Source organism: Gobius niger (assembly GCF_951799975.1).
Source record: "Gobius niger genome assembly, chromosome: 2".
Classification (NCBI taxonomy): domain Eukaryota; kingdom Metazoa; phylum Chordata; class Actinopteri; order Gobiiformes; family Gobiidae; genus Gobius; species Gobius niger.
In genome coordinates this window covers 46,395,675-46,412,843 of record NC_136853.1, presented here as the reverse complement: position 1 = coordinate 46,412,843, position 17,169 = coordinate 46,395,675, and the positions used below count along the sequence as shown (strand labels likewise).

The 17,169-nt window shown below is 39.2% G+C and overlaps 1 protein-coding gene across 1 annotated transcript in view; it reads left to right on the top strand.

The window, feature by feature from the left end:
- Window positions 1–355: 355 nt before the first annotated feature.
- Window positions 356–17,169, top strand: part of LOC306960195 (proline-rich protein 5-like) — a gene marked incomplete at its 3' end in the record, with an annotated part of 59,577 nt that continues 42,763 nt past the window's right edge. Inside the window, exons 1-2 of the mRNA XM_079552560.1 lie at window positions 356–413; window positions 13,217–13,286. Of these exons, the coding sequence (XP_079408686.1) occupies window positions 13,258–13,286 (29 nt within the window). The 5' untranslated portion in view covers window positions 356–413; window positions 13,217–13,257. The remainder of the gene's footprint in view (window positions 414–13,216; window positions 13,287–17,169) is intronic.

Here is a 17,169-nt window from a genome sequence, read left to right as displayed (position 1 = left end):
TTTTGTCACATTTTTGTCATTTTTTGTCATTTTTTTGTCATTTTTGTCATTTTTTGTCATTTATTTCCTCTTATTTTACTTTTAATTTGTGTGGGGGAGGAGAAACACAGTAAGAGTAAAAAAGAGTCCAGCCTCAGCAAAAGGCGGGGCTTGCTCACCCACAGAGAAACACCCTCTCTCTCTCCTCTCCCCTCCCTCTCCCTCTCTCCCCCCCTCTTCTCTCTCTCTCTCTCTCTCTCTCTCCCCCCTCCCTCTCTCTCTCTCCCTCTCTCTTCTCTCTCTCTCTCTGCTCTGTCGCTCGTGCCACTTCCTCCGTGTCCTCAGTCACGCCAGCGCGCGCACAGAGCTGGACCTGCCGCAGTGACGCCCCGGGATGTTTCACTGAGGAGACTCAACTTTTCCCTCTTCCAAAAGTAAGTCAGAGCGCGCGTGTCACGTCAGCGTCAGCGTCAGCGTCAGCGTCAGCGTCAGCTCTCAGTCAGTGTCAGTGCATTCCTGTTTCCTTTCACAGTTTACTGGATGAATTCTCTGCAGAGTTTAGTTTGCGCCGCGTCCCTGACTGTCCGGTCCGTCGGTCTGTCCGCCTCGTTCACGGCGTGTCCTCGCGGGTTAACGGTGTGCGCGCGTGTCTCGAGTGCTGCATATCCACTTACCACGTAAACCCACGTAAACCCACGTAAAAAGAGACACAAAGAGAGAGAGAGAGGCTGATTCCTGGGTTACTTTAAATAGACTGAAAGTGAGGGGAAACTCTGCTGCTCTGGCGCGTGCGTCTGTGCGTCTGTGCGTCTGTGCGTCAGAGCCAGAGCTGTAAGTTCTGAGTAAGTTTCATAGTAGCCTGGAAAGTAAGAGGTTTGAAGTGGTGCCTTGTGTAATGACGTCACAATAACGGCTCTAAATGCTGCAGTGAGACATATAGAACTAAACTGTGGTGATTTTTTTTGCAGTAAAGTTATATTTTATCATAGGAGACGGGGCCGGACTCTGCCCTGGACTCTGACCAGCCGGGCCCAAATTAGGGTAATTGTGACACTTCCACAAACACATGTTTTAACCTCTTAACTCCCGCCGGAACTGAGAGGATCTTTTTCCTCACGTCAGATTTTTTTCCATCATTTTTTTGTTGGATATTCAACTCATATTTGTCATTTTTCATCATTTTTCATCAATTTTTCGTAAATTTTTCGTAAATTTTGTGTCATTTTTTGTCATAAAATTTTTTTGTCAATAATTGACTGTGGAATTCTTCCGCAGTCAATTATTGGTTTTCATGTTCTTTATTATTATTCCTCTTCCATCTTTTTCCCGATTTTCTAGAGCTTTCAGCACCTTCATGCTTTGTGCAATTTATGCAAGTTATGCATCAAAATGTTCCGCATGTTGAGGAGAAGGTGCTGTTACTTTAGTTCCGCATGTTGAGGAGAAGGTGCTGTTACTTTTGGGACTTCTGCAACTTACGTTTTTTCCGCAATCGGCCAAAATGTCGGAGATTTTTCCCATTGACTTATAATGGGGCTGCTGCAAATCCATGCTTTTCTGCACTTTTTTCTGCATTTTCTGCAATTTCTGCACTTTGTGCAGGTTCAGCTTCTGCAACTTGTGGGTTTTGAGAAAAAATTGTCCTTCTGCAGATTTCCAGTTTTTTTATACGAGAGTTTGAAATTTTTGCATTAGTGTGTATGTGGGAATCCAGCCAATGGGGAAACTCCGCCTTTCAGCCATTTGTGCTTCTGCCAATCAAGCACTGAGGCCATTTCAACAGTTTGACCAGTTTATGGAATTTAAAAGTTTATGCAATATTAACAATTTATGCAAAGTAACCACTTTATGGGATTTAACCAGTTAATGCATTTTAAAGCGTTTATGCAACTTAAGAGTTTATGCCATTTAGGATTTATGCAAATTAACCCATTCATGCATTTTACCACTTTATGCAGTTTATGCAAATACAATTATGCAAATTAAGCAATTTATGGAATTTGAAGAGTTTATGCAATTTCTGCATTCGCTTTCCGCAATTCCGCAGTCAATCGCAATGGCGCAGCCATTGCATTTCTATTTTTTTGTCATTTTTTTGTCACATTTTTGTCAATTTTTTCATCAATTTTTCGTCACATTTTTGTCTTTTTTTGTCACATTTTTTGTCACATTTTTGTCATTTTTCATCAATTTTTCGTCACTTTTTTGTCTTTTTTTGTCACTTTTTTGTCAAATTTTTGTCATTTTTTTGTCACATTTTTTGTCACATTTTTGTCACTTTTTTGTCAAATTTCCATCATTGTTTTCGTCTCAGTTTTGTTGCTATTTGCACAGCTTTTTCCCAGAAGCTTTTGGATTGGGGTAAAGCCAAACCGGAGAAAATGTGCTCGTTCAGGTGGGAGTTAATATAATGTCTACATATAATAACATATAATGTGGTCGTAAATAACATAATCAATAATATTGTGTCCATTAAAAGTACTTAACGAAAAACAAAAAACAACAAGGACCAAATGTTAAGATCGGTGACTCGTGTTATTGGCAGTGATGGGTTTTTGTAATGATTGAGTTTTCTTTCCCTGTCTTGGAACCAGCAGAATGTTGTAACATAAATATTGATGATTGTAAAGTCACTGGAATATGATAAAAATGACTTTATGTCATATCTTCTTTGTGCAGAGTTAATGAATGTATCTGTTTCTTAAATACGAAAGGGGGAGGGGCTAACAAGCTGAAGCTTCTGCCTCCTCCTTTTGAGCATCAGCATCAGCAGGATTTGGCTTTTCACCGACGCATGTATCTTTCTTTTGCTCGATCACTGAGCTGAACTCTGCTCCTATGAAGAACTCAGAGGCTCAAATAACAAAGATGAATTGAATTGAATTGAGTTAAGAGGTTATTAACCTCTTAACTCAATTCAATTCAATTCATAATTTTTTTTTTTTAACATTAACGAGTGCATTTTCCCCAGTTCGGCTTTTTATTATTCATCATCAGCAAAAAGAGCGGGAAAGGCGGTCGTAGAAACAGAAGCAAAATCATGAATATAAATAATAAATAATAATGGTCCCAAAACTGACCCTTGTGGTGCACCATACTCCACTCCATACTTTTTTATACTGGGCTTTACCCAAATCTAAAAGCTTCTCGACTGGAGAGCAACAATGCAACGCCTCATTTGAAAGCTAAGACCTACAAGAGTGACGGAAACTTTTTGTCACGTCGCCACATTTTTGTCATATTTTTGTTGTTTTTTTTGTAAGTTTGGTCTGTGTTAAAAAAGACGCTTTGAAGTGTAGCAGGTTCTGTTTTGACAATGAGGCAAATCAAATATGATGCTTTTAATGTAATTATAATCTAATCTAGTTCATAAGCTCTTTGCTTCGGCCACTCCTTTAGAGCTACTAAACTAAACTAAACTAAACTAAACTAAACTAAACTAAACTAAACTAAACTAAACTAAACTAAACTAAACTAAACTAAACTAAACTAAACTAAACTAAACTAAACTAAACTAAACTAAACTAAACTAAACTAAACTAAACTAAACTAAACTAAACGATCCAGGCACACCTCCTCCAGCTGTTCTGACCCCGAGGCCACACCAGGCCAGCTCAGAGACATAGTCCCTCCAGCCTGTCCCGGGTCGTCCACGAGGCCTCCTCCCAATGCGAGCTGTGCCCTGTGTTTCATCATCTCATTTACTACATGTACAAAGCTTTCCTAATCATTTACTAAAACTAAAGAGTGATTTATGAGTCGCTCGGACCATGATTCTGATTAGATCCAATAAGACAAAGCCTCCTGACCTTCACTCTTTCTAACTTTGTGAACAGTAACTTACGACGGCATCAAACCTTCATCATTCTGAGGCACATACTGAAGTGTAAACAGCGTGAATGGCCGAGGTCAGAGGTCAGAGCAGAGAAACACTGAATCAGGTGCTTTTATCAGAAGTTTTAACATTTACTCAAGCTTGAGCCTGAATGACGGCTCCGTCTCACACTGAGGAAAGGATGGATTATATTTGTACAGTGCCTGATAGAAGCGATAACATCATAATAGCTGTTTGGAAGATCTGCAAATATACAGGATCAGGTTTATCAAGAAACAAACAAAAAAACTGCAAAAATACAAATGATACAAAAATGAACTGGACGTGTTGTTTCTGCACTTTTGTAGTTTGGTCCAGACAGTTCCCTTTTTTCGTAGATATTGTGATAAGTGTCTCAGATACGCCTAATGTACATGTTTCTTCTGGTGTAAATGTCCGGACCCATCGGGCTAAGACAACGAGCCGTGACAGGACTGAATTTGTAACATGGAGAGTGAAATGCTGAAACTAATGTTGAACAAGTAAGGATGAAACACCTCGGAGCCGCATTAGCCGGTTCTAACGCCCGACACAGTGTTGTTCCTCCTGCATTATAACGTCTAATGCGGCTCCTCGTTGTTTAATCCGCTTATACCAGGGTCCCACCAACCTAACATTTATAATAAATGTGTTTCTCATTGACTAAAGTCACTAAACATGCCAGACTACGGGACTATTTTGTGTGGGTTATTAGCCGGTCACTGAAGGCTGGTCTCAGAGCGAGTCATTCTCCGCAGCTATTACGAGGATCTCAGTCAGGCTCAACGACACAACATCAGCACAGAATCACAACACAACAGGACTAACCCGGAAACACTTTTCCCTGGAAGGAAACACCGATATGCGGCACTCGTGGGCACCAGTTATTTACCTTTTACAAGGTTTAGCCTGAAGCTAAAGCTAGCTAGCTCAACCAGCTCAACTGTTTATGGAAACAGCTGCGGTGGAGTCGCTCACACCTGGGCCCCCCCAACTCAAACTAACATGTTTGACTTTACTAATCCAGACAAAGATGCTTCAATGCAGGATCATTTTATGTACGCCTGAAAATGATGAATAGCCTTAACCGTTTCCAATAGAAATGTAAAGCTCATATGTTATTAACAGTAGCTAACCTAGCTGCTCACTCTCCTCTACAAACATTTAGCAAACACTAAATCCATCTCATACGTTCCTGTCAGTCACTAATTACGCCTTTATCTGACTCAGCTGTGTCAGGCGTTGCTATGGCGACGCCACAGCGGAGTGACATCCCAGTGATTTAACTACCGGACTAAAATAATCCACCAGCCAATCAGAATCCAGTATTCACCCAGACCATGGTGTAATGAATAATAATAATGGTCTTACACCTTTCAAGCCTGTGTTAACAAGCTTCTCAAAGCACCACACTGTAGTCCGGGGGGGGGCAATGTTAAAAATCCCGCCCTCAAGCTTACAAACTTTGGCCCTTAAGATCATTTTAAGAAACATTATTATTATAACAATTCAGAGCTCAAATACCTGGGATCGTCTAGTGAAGTTCTGTAAAGTTTCCTGGCACAACTCCCTCTTTAGTCATGGATGATGCACAGCGCTGGTGTTTTTCTTTGGGCCACAATTGGGAGGTTCAGCCCAAAACAAAATCAGCCTTTTCGACCGAGCAAACTGGCCTAACCCCTGCTGTTAGTCATGTGACCGTACAGGGGCGCAAGTACTTCTACAATTATTTGTTTACATTAAAGCAGTACTAGGGAACTGCATTCTAGTGGTCGCGAAGGAAACTGCTCCTGTCCCAAAACTGATCCGCTGTTTGAGGACAATGTGGTTTGTTTAGGTTTTTTGAGGGATGTCGTAGGAAGGCTTCACTGCTGCTAATACAGGCCAGCACTTTAGGCTCCATTATCTCAGCCTAACAGGGGCGGACTGGCCATGTGTCCATTCTGGAAGAGCACAGAGGGGCCACCGGCTCTAGGGCCACCGGTCCGGCCTCTCACTTTACCGTACCCTTACCCCCGGGCTTTACCCAAATCTGAAAGCATTTTTTTGTCATTTTTTGACATTTTTTTGTCATTTTTGTCATTTTTTGTCACTTTTTTGTCATTTTTTGATGACAGAGACATGGATTAGGAAAATAGCTTTTACATTTACTCATTTATATTCAAAAGTTTAAGTTAAAGCGACTATACGGAGTTTAAAAATGTTAATCCCTAAGATCCGAAGTGCCGTCATGCACGAGCTTGATATAGAAGCTGCAGTTGCGCACAAGGCCTGAGGCGGCAGCAGTGAGTATAAAAATGACCAAGCTGCATCTAGTCCCTTTAAGCTAAAAAAATATCTTGGTCACAAAAACCTCCAAGTACTCCGGACCGGACCCGGGACCTTCTAGCTGTAGCTGAAGCCCATAATAAGGGGAAGTGAGGCCCTCAGAAAGAGCAGAGTCCTAGCTGAAGCCTAAACCGAATCTCTTTGGTGAATACCTTAGCATCGATATTGACGTTTTATGATTTGAAATACAGTCTATGTGAGGAAAAAACAGGAAGGAATGAGAAACCAGGCTGGTCAGGACTTAGATTGGAGCTCCCTCTGTTGGCGGCGGTGGGAATGACACGACTTTCGAACACTTTTTCGTCTAATTTTTTGTCATTTTTTGTCATTTTTTCGTCTAATTTTTTTCATTTTTTGGTCTAATTTTTTGTCATTTTTTTGTCCATTTTTTGTCATTTTTTTGTCCATTTTTTGTCATTTTTTTGTCAAATTTTTATCACTTTTTTGTCATTTTTTTTGTCACTTTTTGTCATTTTTTGTCATTTTTTTGTCATTTTTTGTCACTTTTTCGTCACTTTTTCGTCTAATTTTTGTCATTTTTTGGTCAAATTTTTATCACTTTTTTGTCATTTTTTTGTCACTTTTTGTCACTTTTTGTCATTTTTTGTCATGTTTTCGTCTAATTTTTGTCATTTTTTGTCACTTTTTCGTCTAACTGCTGCCGACTTTCGAACAGCAAAAACAAGGAACGCGTCTATAATTCGGGCGTTCTGCTCTCCCAAAATGTCCTCCGATGGGCGGGGGAGCGACTGAATTTTGCGGTGCATTATGGGTAACTGTGAGCCGTCCCTGGGAGACTAGTAAAAAGCACTGACGGCCTCTGATTATCTCTCTGCCCAAAACAACTTTATCTGTCTGTGTTTTCAACGTGAGAACATCAGCCATGTCAAAAAACAAGTCCGTAGCCGAGCTGCTAACCGCTCGCCCGGAGCTAACTAGCTCTTTAGCAGCTAACTCACTTATGCAATAATAACGTAAATAAAGCAGTAACTATATAAAGCAGCCTTTGAGATGATCACACACTGAGCCGGGACTGATGTATTTGTGGTTTATTGCGAACTTTTCATCAACAATGAGCTGTAGGCGATTGTAACAAGCTAACGGGGCTAACCTGGAATAACCATTGTCCACTGGCACAAATAACAGTCCTTTATTCGGACGTATGGGCTGGATATGAGCTTAAATACTGGGGAGATCCTTGTGCAGATCGTGTGTATAGATATAGTTGAAGATCCACAGGACATGGCAGTAACAAAGAGGGACTAGTTAGAACCAAAACAGCAATTTTTTTTGTATTTTTTGTCATTTTTTTGTATTTTTTTGTCATTTTTTTTTTTTTTTTTTGTATTTTTTAGTATTATTTTTTTTTCATTTTTTTGTATTTGTCATTTTTTTGTATTTTTTTGTCATTTTTTTGTATTTTTTGTCATTTTTTTGTCATTTTTTTGTATTTTTATGTCATTTTTTGTCATTTTTTGGTTTTTTTTTTTGTCATTTTTTTGGTATTTTTTTGGTATTTTTTTGTCATTTTTTTGTCATTTTTTTGTCATTTTTTGGTATTTTTTTTGGTCATTTTTTGGTATTTTTTGTCATTTTTTTGTATTTTTTTGTCATTTTTTTGTCATTTTTTTGTATTTTTTGTCATTTTTTTGTCATTTTTTTGTCATTTTTTTGTATTTTTTTGTATTTTTTGTCATTTTTTTTTCGTTTTTTTGTATTTTTTTTTTCATTTTTTTGTAATTTTTTTTGTAATTTTTTTTGTATTTTTTTGTATTTTTTGTGTATTTTTTTTGTCATTTTTTGTCATTTTTTTGTTATTTTTGTGTTGTGATTCTGTGCTGATGTTGTGTCGTTGAGCCTGACTGAGATCCTCGTAATAGCTGCGGAGAATGACTCGCTCTGAGACCAGCCTTCAGTGACCGGCTAATAACCCACACACAATAGTCCCGTAGTCTGGCAGATTTAGTGACTTTAGTCAATGAAAAACACATTTATTATAAATGTTACGTTTGTGGGACCCTGGTATAAGCGGATTAAACAACAAGGAGCCGCGTTAGACGTTATAATGCAGTTCTTTTTCAGTCAAGAGCTCCTTCCTACAAACAAGGCAAGAAACGGTGTCATTTTTTATCACAGCGCCGCTCAGTGGATAACATTTTGGGAGAGCAGAACGCCCGAATCATGGCCTTAATAAATGTGGCGGGAAACAAACGCCTGATGCGAACCCGCCTCAGATCCGGGGTCGGGGGTCGGGCCCCGGCCTTCACCTGGCGTGGCCCCCGCGGCTCCTGGTTGTCACTGGATCTGTGCAGGGCGAGAGCGTCCCGGGATCGAGTGTCTGTCCCTTGTCCTGTGGAGTGATTAGAGAGCAGTGTCCTGTGTCGGCGGATCCAGACACCGGGGCCTGTGCGTCTGTCTGGAAACATCACCTGGTTGTTTACGGTCGGGCCCTGTTACAGCAGTGTGGAGACCGTCGTCAGGCTCGGGGATACAGGGGTGAGGAAACAGCCATTTTACAGTTATAATACCATGGTCTGAGTGAATACTGGACTCTGATTGGCTGGTGCATTATTTTGGTGTAACCGCACACGTAGTCCGGTAGTTAAATCACTGGGATGTCACTCCGCTGTGGCGTCGCCATAGCAACGCCTGACACAGCTGAGTCAGATAAAGGCGTAATTAGTGACTGACAGGAACGTATGAGATGGATTTAGTGTTTGCTAAATGTTTGTAGAGGAGAGTGAGCAGCTAGGTTAGCTACTGTTAATCACATATGAGCTTTACATCTCGAGGATCTCCTGACTGAGATCCTCGTAATAGCTGCGGAGATTACCCTTTTTTTTTAGTAATTTTTTGTATTTTTTTGGTAATTGTTTGTAATTTGTTTTTATTTTTTGTCAATTTTTTTTGTCAATTTTTGTAATTTGTTTGTAATTTTTTTTGTAATTTTTTTGTATTTTTTTTTGTCATTTTTTTGTATTTTTTTGTCATTTTTTTGTATTTTTTTGTCATTTTTTTGTATTTTTTTTGTAATTTTTTGTCATTTTTTGTCATTTTTTGTCATTTTTTTTGTCATTTTTTTGTATTTTTTTGTCATTTTTTGTCATTTTTTTGTCATTTTTTGTCATTTTTTTGTCATTTTTTTCGTCATTTTTTTGTATTTTTTTTTGTCATTTTTTGTCATTTTTTGGTCATTTTTTGTATTTTTTTGTCATTTTTTGTCATGATACAGATTTTGAGCGAAAAAAGAATCTTAATATTTGTGCATTTTTGACCTTTTAGTGACTCAGTGGCGTCATGGGTACAGCTTGGCACCTTTGCTTTGACCTTTATGAAGCTCCACCATCAATTTTCTTTAGGGGTTCGTACCAGAAACTTGCCAGAAACCCAGAAACAATTGATTCTGGAGCATCATAGAGGCAACTGTGAGGGAAAGCAAAGGTGCCATGTTGCTCCTATAGCCACTGAGTCACTAAAAGGTAAAATACGCACAAATGACAAGGTTTTTTAGTGCTTCTTTCAGGTTCCGAAACTTCAGTGGCGCAGATGGTAGAGCGGGTTTGTCTGTGATTAAAAGTCACCAAACCCACAGTGAAACATGGAGGTGTTTCTGATGCCAGTGGCTTCAGCAGAACGAAGTAGGGCTGCTCGATTATTGAAAAAATAATAATCACGATTATTTTTGTCATAATTAAAATCACGATTATTCAAACGATTGTTTGTTGCCTTTAAAAAAATCCATCAAAAAAGTGACAAAAATCCATCAAAAAAAAGACAAAAATCCATCAAAAAAAGACAAAAATCCATCAAAAAAAGTGACAAAAATCCAGCAAAAAAAGACAAAAATCCAGCAAAAAAAGACAAAAATCCAGCAAAAAAAGACAAAAATCCAGCAAAAAAAGTGACAAAAATCCATCAAAAAAAGTGACAAAAATCCAGCAAAAAAAGACAAAAATCCAGCAAAAAAAGACAAAAATCCAGCAAAAAAGTGACAAAATCCATCAAAAAAGTGACAAAAATCCATCAAAAAAAGTGACAAAAATCCAGCAAAAAAAAACAAAAATCCAGCAAAAAAAGACAAAAATCCAGCAAAAAAAGACAAAAATCCAGCAAAAAAAGACAAAAATCCAGCAAAAAAAGACAAAAATCCAGCAAAAAAAGACAAAAATCCAGCAAAAAAAGACAAAAATCCAGCAAAAAAAGACAAAAATCCAGCAAAAAAAGTGACAAAATCCATCAAAAAAAGTGACAAAAATCCCAAAATTAAAAATTAGAAAAAAATTTTTTGAAAAAATTGAAAAAATTAGAAAAAAACAATTATAATCGATGTTTTGCGATTATGCTAATTTTGTAATCGTTTACTGTTGTAATCGAAATCGTAATCGAATTTCGATTAATTGCACAGCCCTAGAACGAAGGTCCCGTCAGTGCCGTCTCAGTGTCTTGAACGCTGTGGGGAAAGACAGTCCAGGGGGACGGGCCGCTTTACCATAAGCAAAAACAAAGAACCTCCTCTACAACTGCCACTACAGACTTCAATCTGATACTGATGTTAAAGGGGGAAATAAACAGTATTAAGAACTGGGCTGTGTAAACTTCAGGGTTATTTTGTACTTTCTTTTTTCATCATGATTTAAAAAGAGAAAACTCATTTGTTTCACATTATTATACGGCTCTTCATAAGTAGAAGCTCCGTTGATTTGAATGGGATTTTCCAACGTTCTCCCGGTCATTCTTTTCTGATAGAGATGATCGACCTCTGAAAAAAATAATGACGCTGCCAATGGCAACGGAGTTCGTGCTTGTAATAGAGTTTGGGAATGTGACGTCATATCGCTAAGCATTATGGGATCAGCAGCCATTGCAAACTAATGGAGATTTTAAAAGTTCAAACACTGGAGTTATTGTTCACATTAAAACACTTGGACACCGCAGTGAGTTAGATGTTTTTACCAGCAGTATCTCAGCAGCTAATGGAGTCGTTCCACTGGTTTTTTCTCCACTTTTTATACTGTTTTTAAGCTAATGTCAGTCTATGGAAATGTATGCTAACAGCTGCAAAGATGGCGGATCTCCATGGTAACTGTGGACATTCCCGAATCTATTCACCTTATTCCGCCCCGCCCACTTTTGCCTCTTTTCGCGTTGTCTCGGCACTTCCGTTGTCCAGACACTTCCGGTCGAGCGCGAAGCCCGTTCATTTTAACGGAGAACGAGTGAAAATATTCTCTGCTCAAATCTGATGTTTATTCGATTGATTTGTGTAAAATGGCCGATGTTTGCAGTCGACACTGCAGCGTTTCTCTGTGCGGCCGAAAAATGGCTTTGTTTTCCTGTAGTGACTGATTTTATGTGGACTTCTCCAGCCCCATGTTAACATATAGGAGAAAAGGGGCGGGACCAATTCATGGCGACGCCCACGCGAGCCTCCGGAATAAGGTGGATACAGGTCTGTCATATCACTCCGCATGTGGTAGTAGCGACACTATCTCTGTCCTCGACTACAACTACTCGAGGAGTAAACCAAATGCACTCTGTCCTCTTTTGGCTGTGGAACACCTCATTTGAAAGCTAAGACCCACAAAACTGACCTTTTTCCCCACGTTGTTGCTGTGTTGTGTCACCTTTTGTATTTGTTTTTCTGTTTTTTTTCTTTTTTATCGCATTTTTGTTGAATTTTTGTTGTTGAATTTTTGTCACTTTTTTGTTGAGTTTTTGAAAAAAAAAATTTGAGTTTTTGTCACTTTTTGTTGAATTTTTGAATTTGTTTTGTTGAATTTTTGTCACTTTTTTGTTGAATTTTTGAATTTTTTTGGTTGAGTTTTTGTCACTTTTTTGTTGAATTTTTGTCACTTTTTTGTTGAGTTTTTGTCACTTTTTGTTGAATTTTTGTCACTTTTTTGTTGAATTTTTGAATTTTTTTGGTTGAGTTTTTGTCATTTTTTGTTGAGTTTTTGTCACTTTTTGTTGAGTTTTTGTCACTTTTTTGTAGAATTTTTGTCATTTTGTTGAATTTTTTTTGTTGAATTTTTGTCACTATTTTGGTTGAGGAGTTAACGTGAGTCCGACTTTCAACTTACCCAGGGATTCACCACCGTTCCTCCAACTGCTCCTTCAGCTAAGCAGCTAGGCTAGCTGCTAGCCTTGCTGCTACTCGCCAAACGCTGCCAAGCAACGCGCAAACTCATTAAGTCATTAAATAAACCTTTCAGCCGTCACAAAAGCGTATGAACATGTGTGTGTTCAGTTGGCAAATGGCCGAATAATAAGCAGATAATGTATAGAAGTTAGAACGCTGGTCATTATCGGGAAAATAAGCTCCTTCAGGGCGAAACAAAACCAGTCCGCGCTGTCAGTGTTTATTATCCTGATAATGACCAGTGTTCTATACATTATCCTTTACATGAATGGCTTCACACGACCACTAACTACTGTATGAGTGAAAGAAAAGCTTTTTGTGTTTTCTTTCATATTCTTTGAAAAATAGTCAAAAAATCTAAAATTCCTCCCGGGTTTGTAAACTTCAGACCAGTGTTAATTTCGTCGACTAAAATATTTCGTCTTAATTTTAGTCAAAGTGTTATTTTTGTGACTAAAATTGGACTAAAACTAAATTAAAAGTTTCTCATGAGACTAAAACTGTGACTAAAATGTCCAGATGTTTGAGTCGACTAAAATCAGACTAAATAAAAATGAAAAGGAGAGACTGAAATCATCCAAACTTGTATTGAGCGTCTGAAAGAGCCTCAGATCATGTTTAAAGGATCAGCTCTGAGCTTTGTTCATGTGGAGCAGAAACATGAAGCAGAGGAACAACATTAAACATGATTAGAATCAATATTATAAATGCAAAGTCCACTCAATTAGTCTTAAATTTAGTCGACTAAAACTAGACTAAAATCGAATGACATTTTCGTCAAAAGACTAAAACTAGATTAAAATATGTTGTCAAAATGAACACTGCTTCTGAGCAGAACTGTCCATGTAGCCGACGCCATGTGCAGTTCAGCTCAAGCCACAGAACTTAACATCAGCTAACACTGTCTTTCTCCTCAGATGTGCTCCGGGTTTTGGGAGCTCGAAGGCTTCACTGCAGAATGATGGAGAGAGAAGGTTCCTTCAGGAGGTACTGACACACACAGGTGCAAACATATAGAAGGTACAGGCTCCGACAGCTCAGGACATTTCTGTGATTTAACACTGGACCCCGTTTCTTCAGCCTTTCCCAGTGAGCAGCTCAGGAGACAGAGGTTTACCATGCATTATGTGAGCTTTTATAACCGCGGTAATGGTAAAACCGGTTCCCCTCGTCACCACCATCAAGCCTGAACACGCTCCGTCGGCTCCGTCGGCTCCTGTTCCTCTCTGGATGAACTGAAAGTGAAATCGCCACATCCTCCCCGGGCCCAGTTCCCCCTCGCGTTCACACAAACGGCCCCTTCATTGCTCTTTGTTCAGTGATTAGACCGACACTCTCTCTCCCCTGCTCGTCCTGTTGTTTCACAAACCGGCTACGACGAGCGCCCCCCCCCCCCCCGGGTCGAACCGGCCTCCGCGTTACCCACCGGAAACGCCGCCGCGGCCCCGACCGCACAGAAAGCAGAAGTGAATGAAACGTGTCACCTTTAAAACGCTCCCCCCCCCTCCTCCCTCCCGTCCTCCCGCTGCTCCTGAAGCTCACAGGGTTCCTTTGTTCGGCTGGCACAGGGAGCGGGCGGCTCACATGTCCTCCGCCTGGCACCGGAGTGGGCCGAGTGGGCCGAGCGGGCCGAGCGGGCGCTGTTTGAAGGAGGGATGGCACGGGACACGTGGAAGGAGGAAGTGGGATTTTTGTCTTTTTTTGCTGGATTTTTGTCTTTTTTTGCTGGATTTTTGTCTTTTTTTGATGGATTTTTGTCACTTTTTTGCTGGATTTTTGTCACTTTTTTGCTGGATTTTTGTCATTTTTTTTGCTGGATTTTTGTCATTTTTTTGATGGATTTTTGTCATTTTTTTGATGGATTTTTGTCATTTTTTTGATGGATTTTTGTCTTTTTTTGCTGGATTTTTGTCACTTTTTTTGCTGGATTTTTTTTTTTTGCTGGATTTTTTTCATTTTTTTGCTGGATTTTTGTCTTTTTTTGTTGGATTTTTGTCATTTTTTTTGCTGGATTTTTTGTTTTTTGCTGGATTTTTTTTTTTTTGCTGGATTTTTGTCATTTTTTTTGCTGGATTTTTTTTTTTTTGCTGGATTTTTTTCATTTTTTTGCTGGATTTTTGTCTTTTTTTGTTGGATTTTTGTCATTTTTTTTGCTGGATTTTTTTTTTTTGGCTGGATTTTTTTCATTTTTTTGCTGGATTTTTGTCTTTTTTTGTTGGATTTTTGTCAATTTTTTGCTGGATTTGTGTCATTTTTTTGCTGGATTTTTGTCTTTTTTTTTTGGATTTTTGTCATTTTTTTGCTGGATTATTTTTTTTTGCTGGAATTTGTCATTTTTTTGCTGGATTTTTGTCTTTTCCTCGTTATCCAGAGTGTTGCTGATTTCTGGAGATATTTTTTTTGTAATTCATGCAGTCCTTATGTTTGAAGAGTTTCGTGGAGCTAGGCTAGTACAAAGCTAGTGCATTTCTATGGTATCAGCTAGCCTGCATTAAAAACAGTGTGACCCAAATCACTGATATGACTGAGTATTAGCAGTTTCACCGTTATGCCTGTGACGCTTCGGGCCTAAACTGGGGGCCTCCATAGTTACGACCTTTTCAAACATGCGGTAAAATGCGTGTGATCCCTCTCTTCGTTTTGGCCTTAAAGGGATGTTTCAGGATGTTTGACATAGGGCCTCATTTCCTCGTTATCCAGAGCGTTGCTGATTTCTGGAGATGTTTTTTTTGTAATTCATGCAGTTCTTATGTTTGAAGAGTTTCGTGGCGCTAGGCTAATGCAAGGCTAGTGCATGTCTATGGTATCAGCTAGCCTGCATTGAAAACAGTGTGACCCAAATCACTGATAACATCAGACCAGGGGCGGACTGGCCATATGTCCATTCTGGAAGTGCACAGAGGGGCCACTGCCTCTCGGGCCACCGGTCTGGCCACTCAATTTTAACCTTCACCTCTTACCCCCCACCTTAACTTCTTACCCCCCACCTTAACCGTCTTTTTTTTGCTGGATTTTTGTCTTTTTTTTGCTGGAATTTTGTCTTTTTTTGCTGGAATTTTGTCTTTTTTTTGTGGAATTTTGTCCTTTTTTTTGCTGGATTTTGTCACTTTTTTGTTGGATTTTTGTCACTTTTTTGATGGATTTTTGTTACTTTTTTGATGGAATTTTGTCTTTTTTTGCTGGATTTTTGTTGCTGGATTTTTGTCACTTTTTTGCTGGATTTTTGTCTTTTTTTTGCTGGATTTTTGTCTTATTTTTTGCTGGATTTTTGTCTTTTTTTTGCTGGATTTTTGTCTTTCTTTTGCTGGATTTTTGCTGGATTTTTTTCTTTTTTTTGCTGGATTTTTGTCTTTTTTTTTGCTGGATTTTTGTCTTTTTTTTGCTGGATTTTTGTCTTTTTTTGCTGGATTTTTGTCTTTTTTTTGCTGGATTTTTGTCTTTTTTTTGCTGGAATTTTGTCTTTTTTTTGCTGGAATTTTGTCTTTTTTTGCTGGATTTTTGTCTTTTTTTTGCTGGATTTTTGTCTTTTTTTTGCTGGATTTTTGTCTTTTTTTTGCTGGATTTTTGTCTTTTTTTTGCTGGATTTTTGTCTTTTTTTTGCTGGAATTTTGTCTTTTTTTGCTGGATTTTTGTCACTTTTTTGTTGAAATTTTGTCACTTTTTAGCGCTTTTTTGTCGTATTTCCATCCTCATTTTCTTCTCGTTTTTTGCCTCTGTTTTGAAGAAGCTTTTAGATTTGGAGAACCGGAGAAAACATGTTCAGGTGGGAGTTAAGAGGCTTAACCGAGCTCTTAACTAAAAGCTTCAAAGAAAAGCATTGAAATAGCAATGAAAACGTGACGAAAACATGACAACAAAGCAACGAAGAAAACGATGGAAAAGGAATAAAAAGTGACAAAAAAAATGCAGCGATCACTTTTGTAGTCTTAGCTTTCAAATCAAGCGTTACACTGTTGCTTTCCAGTTGAGAAGCTTTTAGATTTAGGTAAAGCTGACCTGGAGAATAAGCAGAATAGGTTGAAATATGTCTTTGTGGAAGTGCTGCATTTACACTCATTTGGGCCCGGCTGGTCAGAGTCCAGGGCCCTTTTTCAGTCCCAGTCCGGCCCTGCACCAGACTAACCATATAAACGTCTGTGTCCAAAGAGTCATGTTTGGAATATAACTGACCTGCATCACATGAACGATCACATTTTGAGGGACTATTTTCTAGCAGATCACTCCACCGCCGCGTAGCTTATACAACCACGAAGCTGATGCTGCTCAAATATATAAATAAGTAAATAAATAAGTTATTTTAAATGGAAAATGGTTAAAATTACTCTATGGACACAGACATGTATATGGTCAGTCTGGTGTTATCAGTGATTTGCCTCAGGTGCTCTGTGGAGCGGGTCACACTGTTTTTAATGCAGGCTAGCTGATACCGATACTAGTATCAGGTATCGGGCCGATACCACAGGCTTGTACTCATACTCGTACTCATTCATGAGGTCCCGATACCAGAAACCGATACCATTTGACGTGTGGCCAGCGCAGCTACGAGGCGCAGCTACGAGGCGCAGCTACGAGGCGCAGCTACGAGGCGCAGCTACGAGGCGCAGCTACGAGGCGCAGCTACGAGGCGCAGCTCTCAGCTGAGGAGAGAAGAAGCAACAAACTGGAGAATAGTTTAGTGTAAACACAATAATCCACATAGAGCTGACTTTATTACAGACTGCGCTCTCTAAACCAGAGTCTGAGCTGGATTTAACCAGAGCTTAATGTTGTTAGAGCTGCAGCGTCTGCAGTGTTTACAACATACAGGCTAACGATGCTAACTCGCTGCAGTGTTTACAACATACAGGCTAACGATGCTAACTCGCTGCAG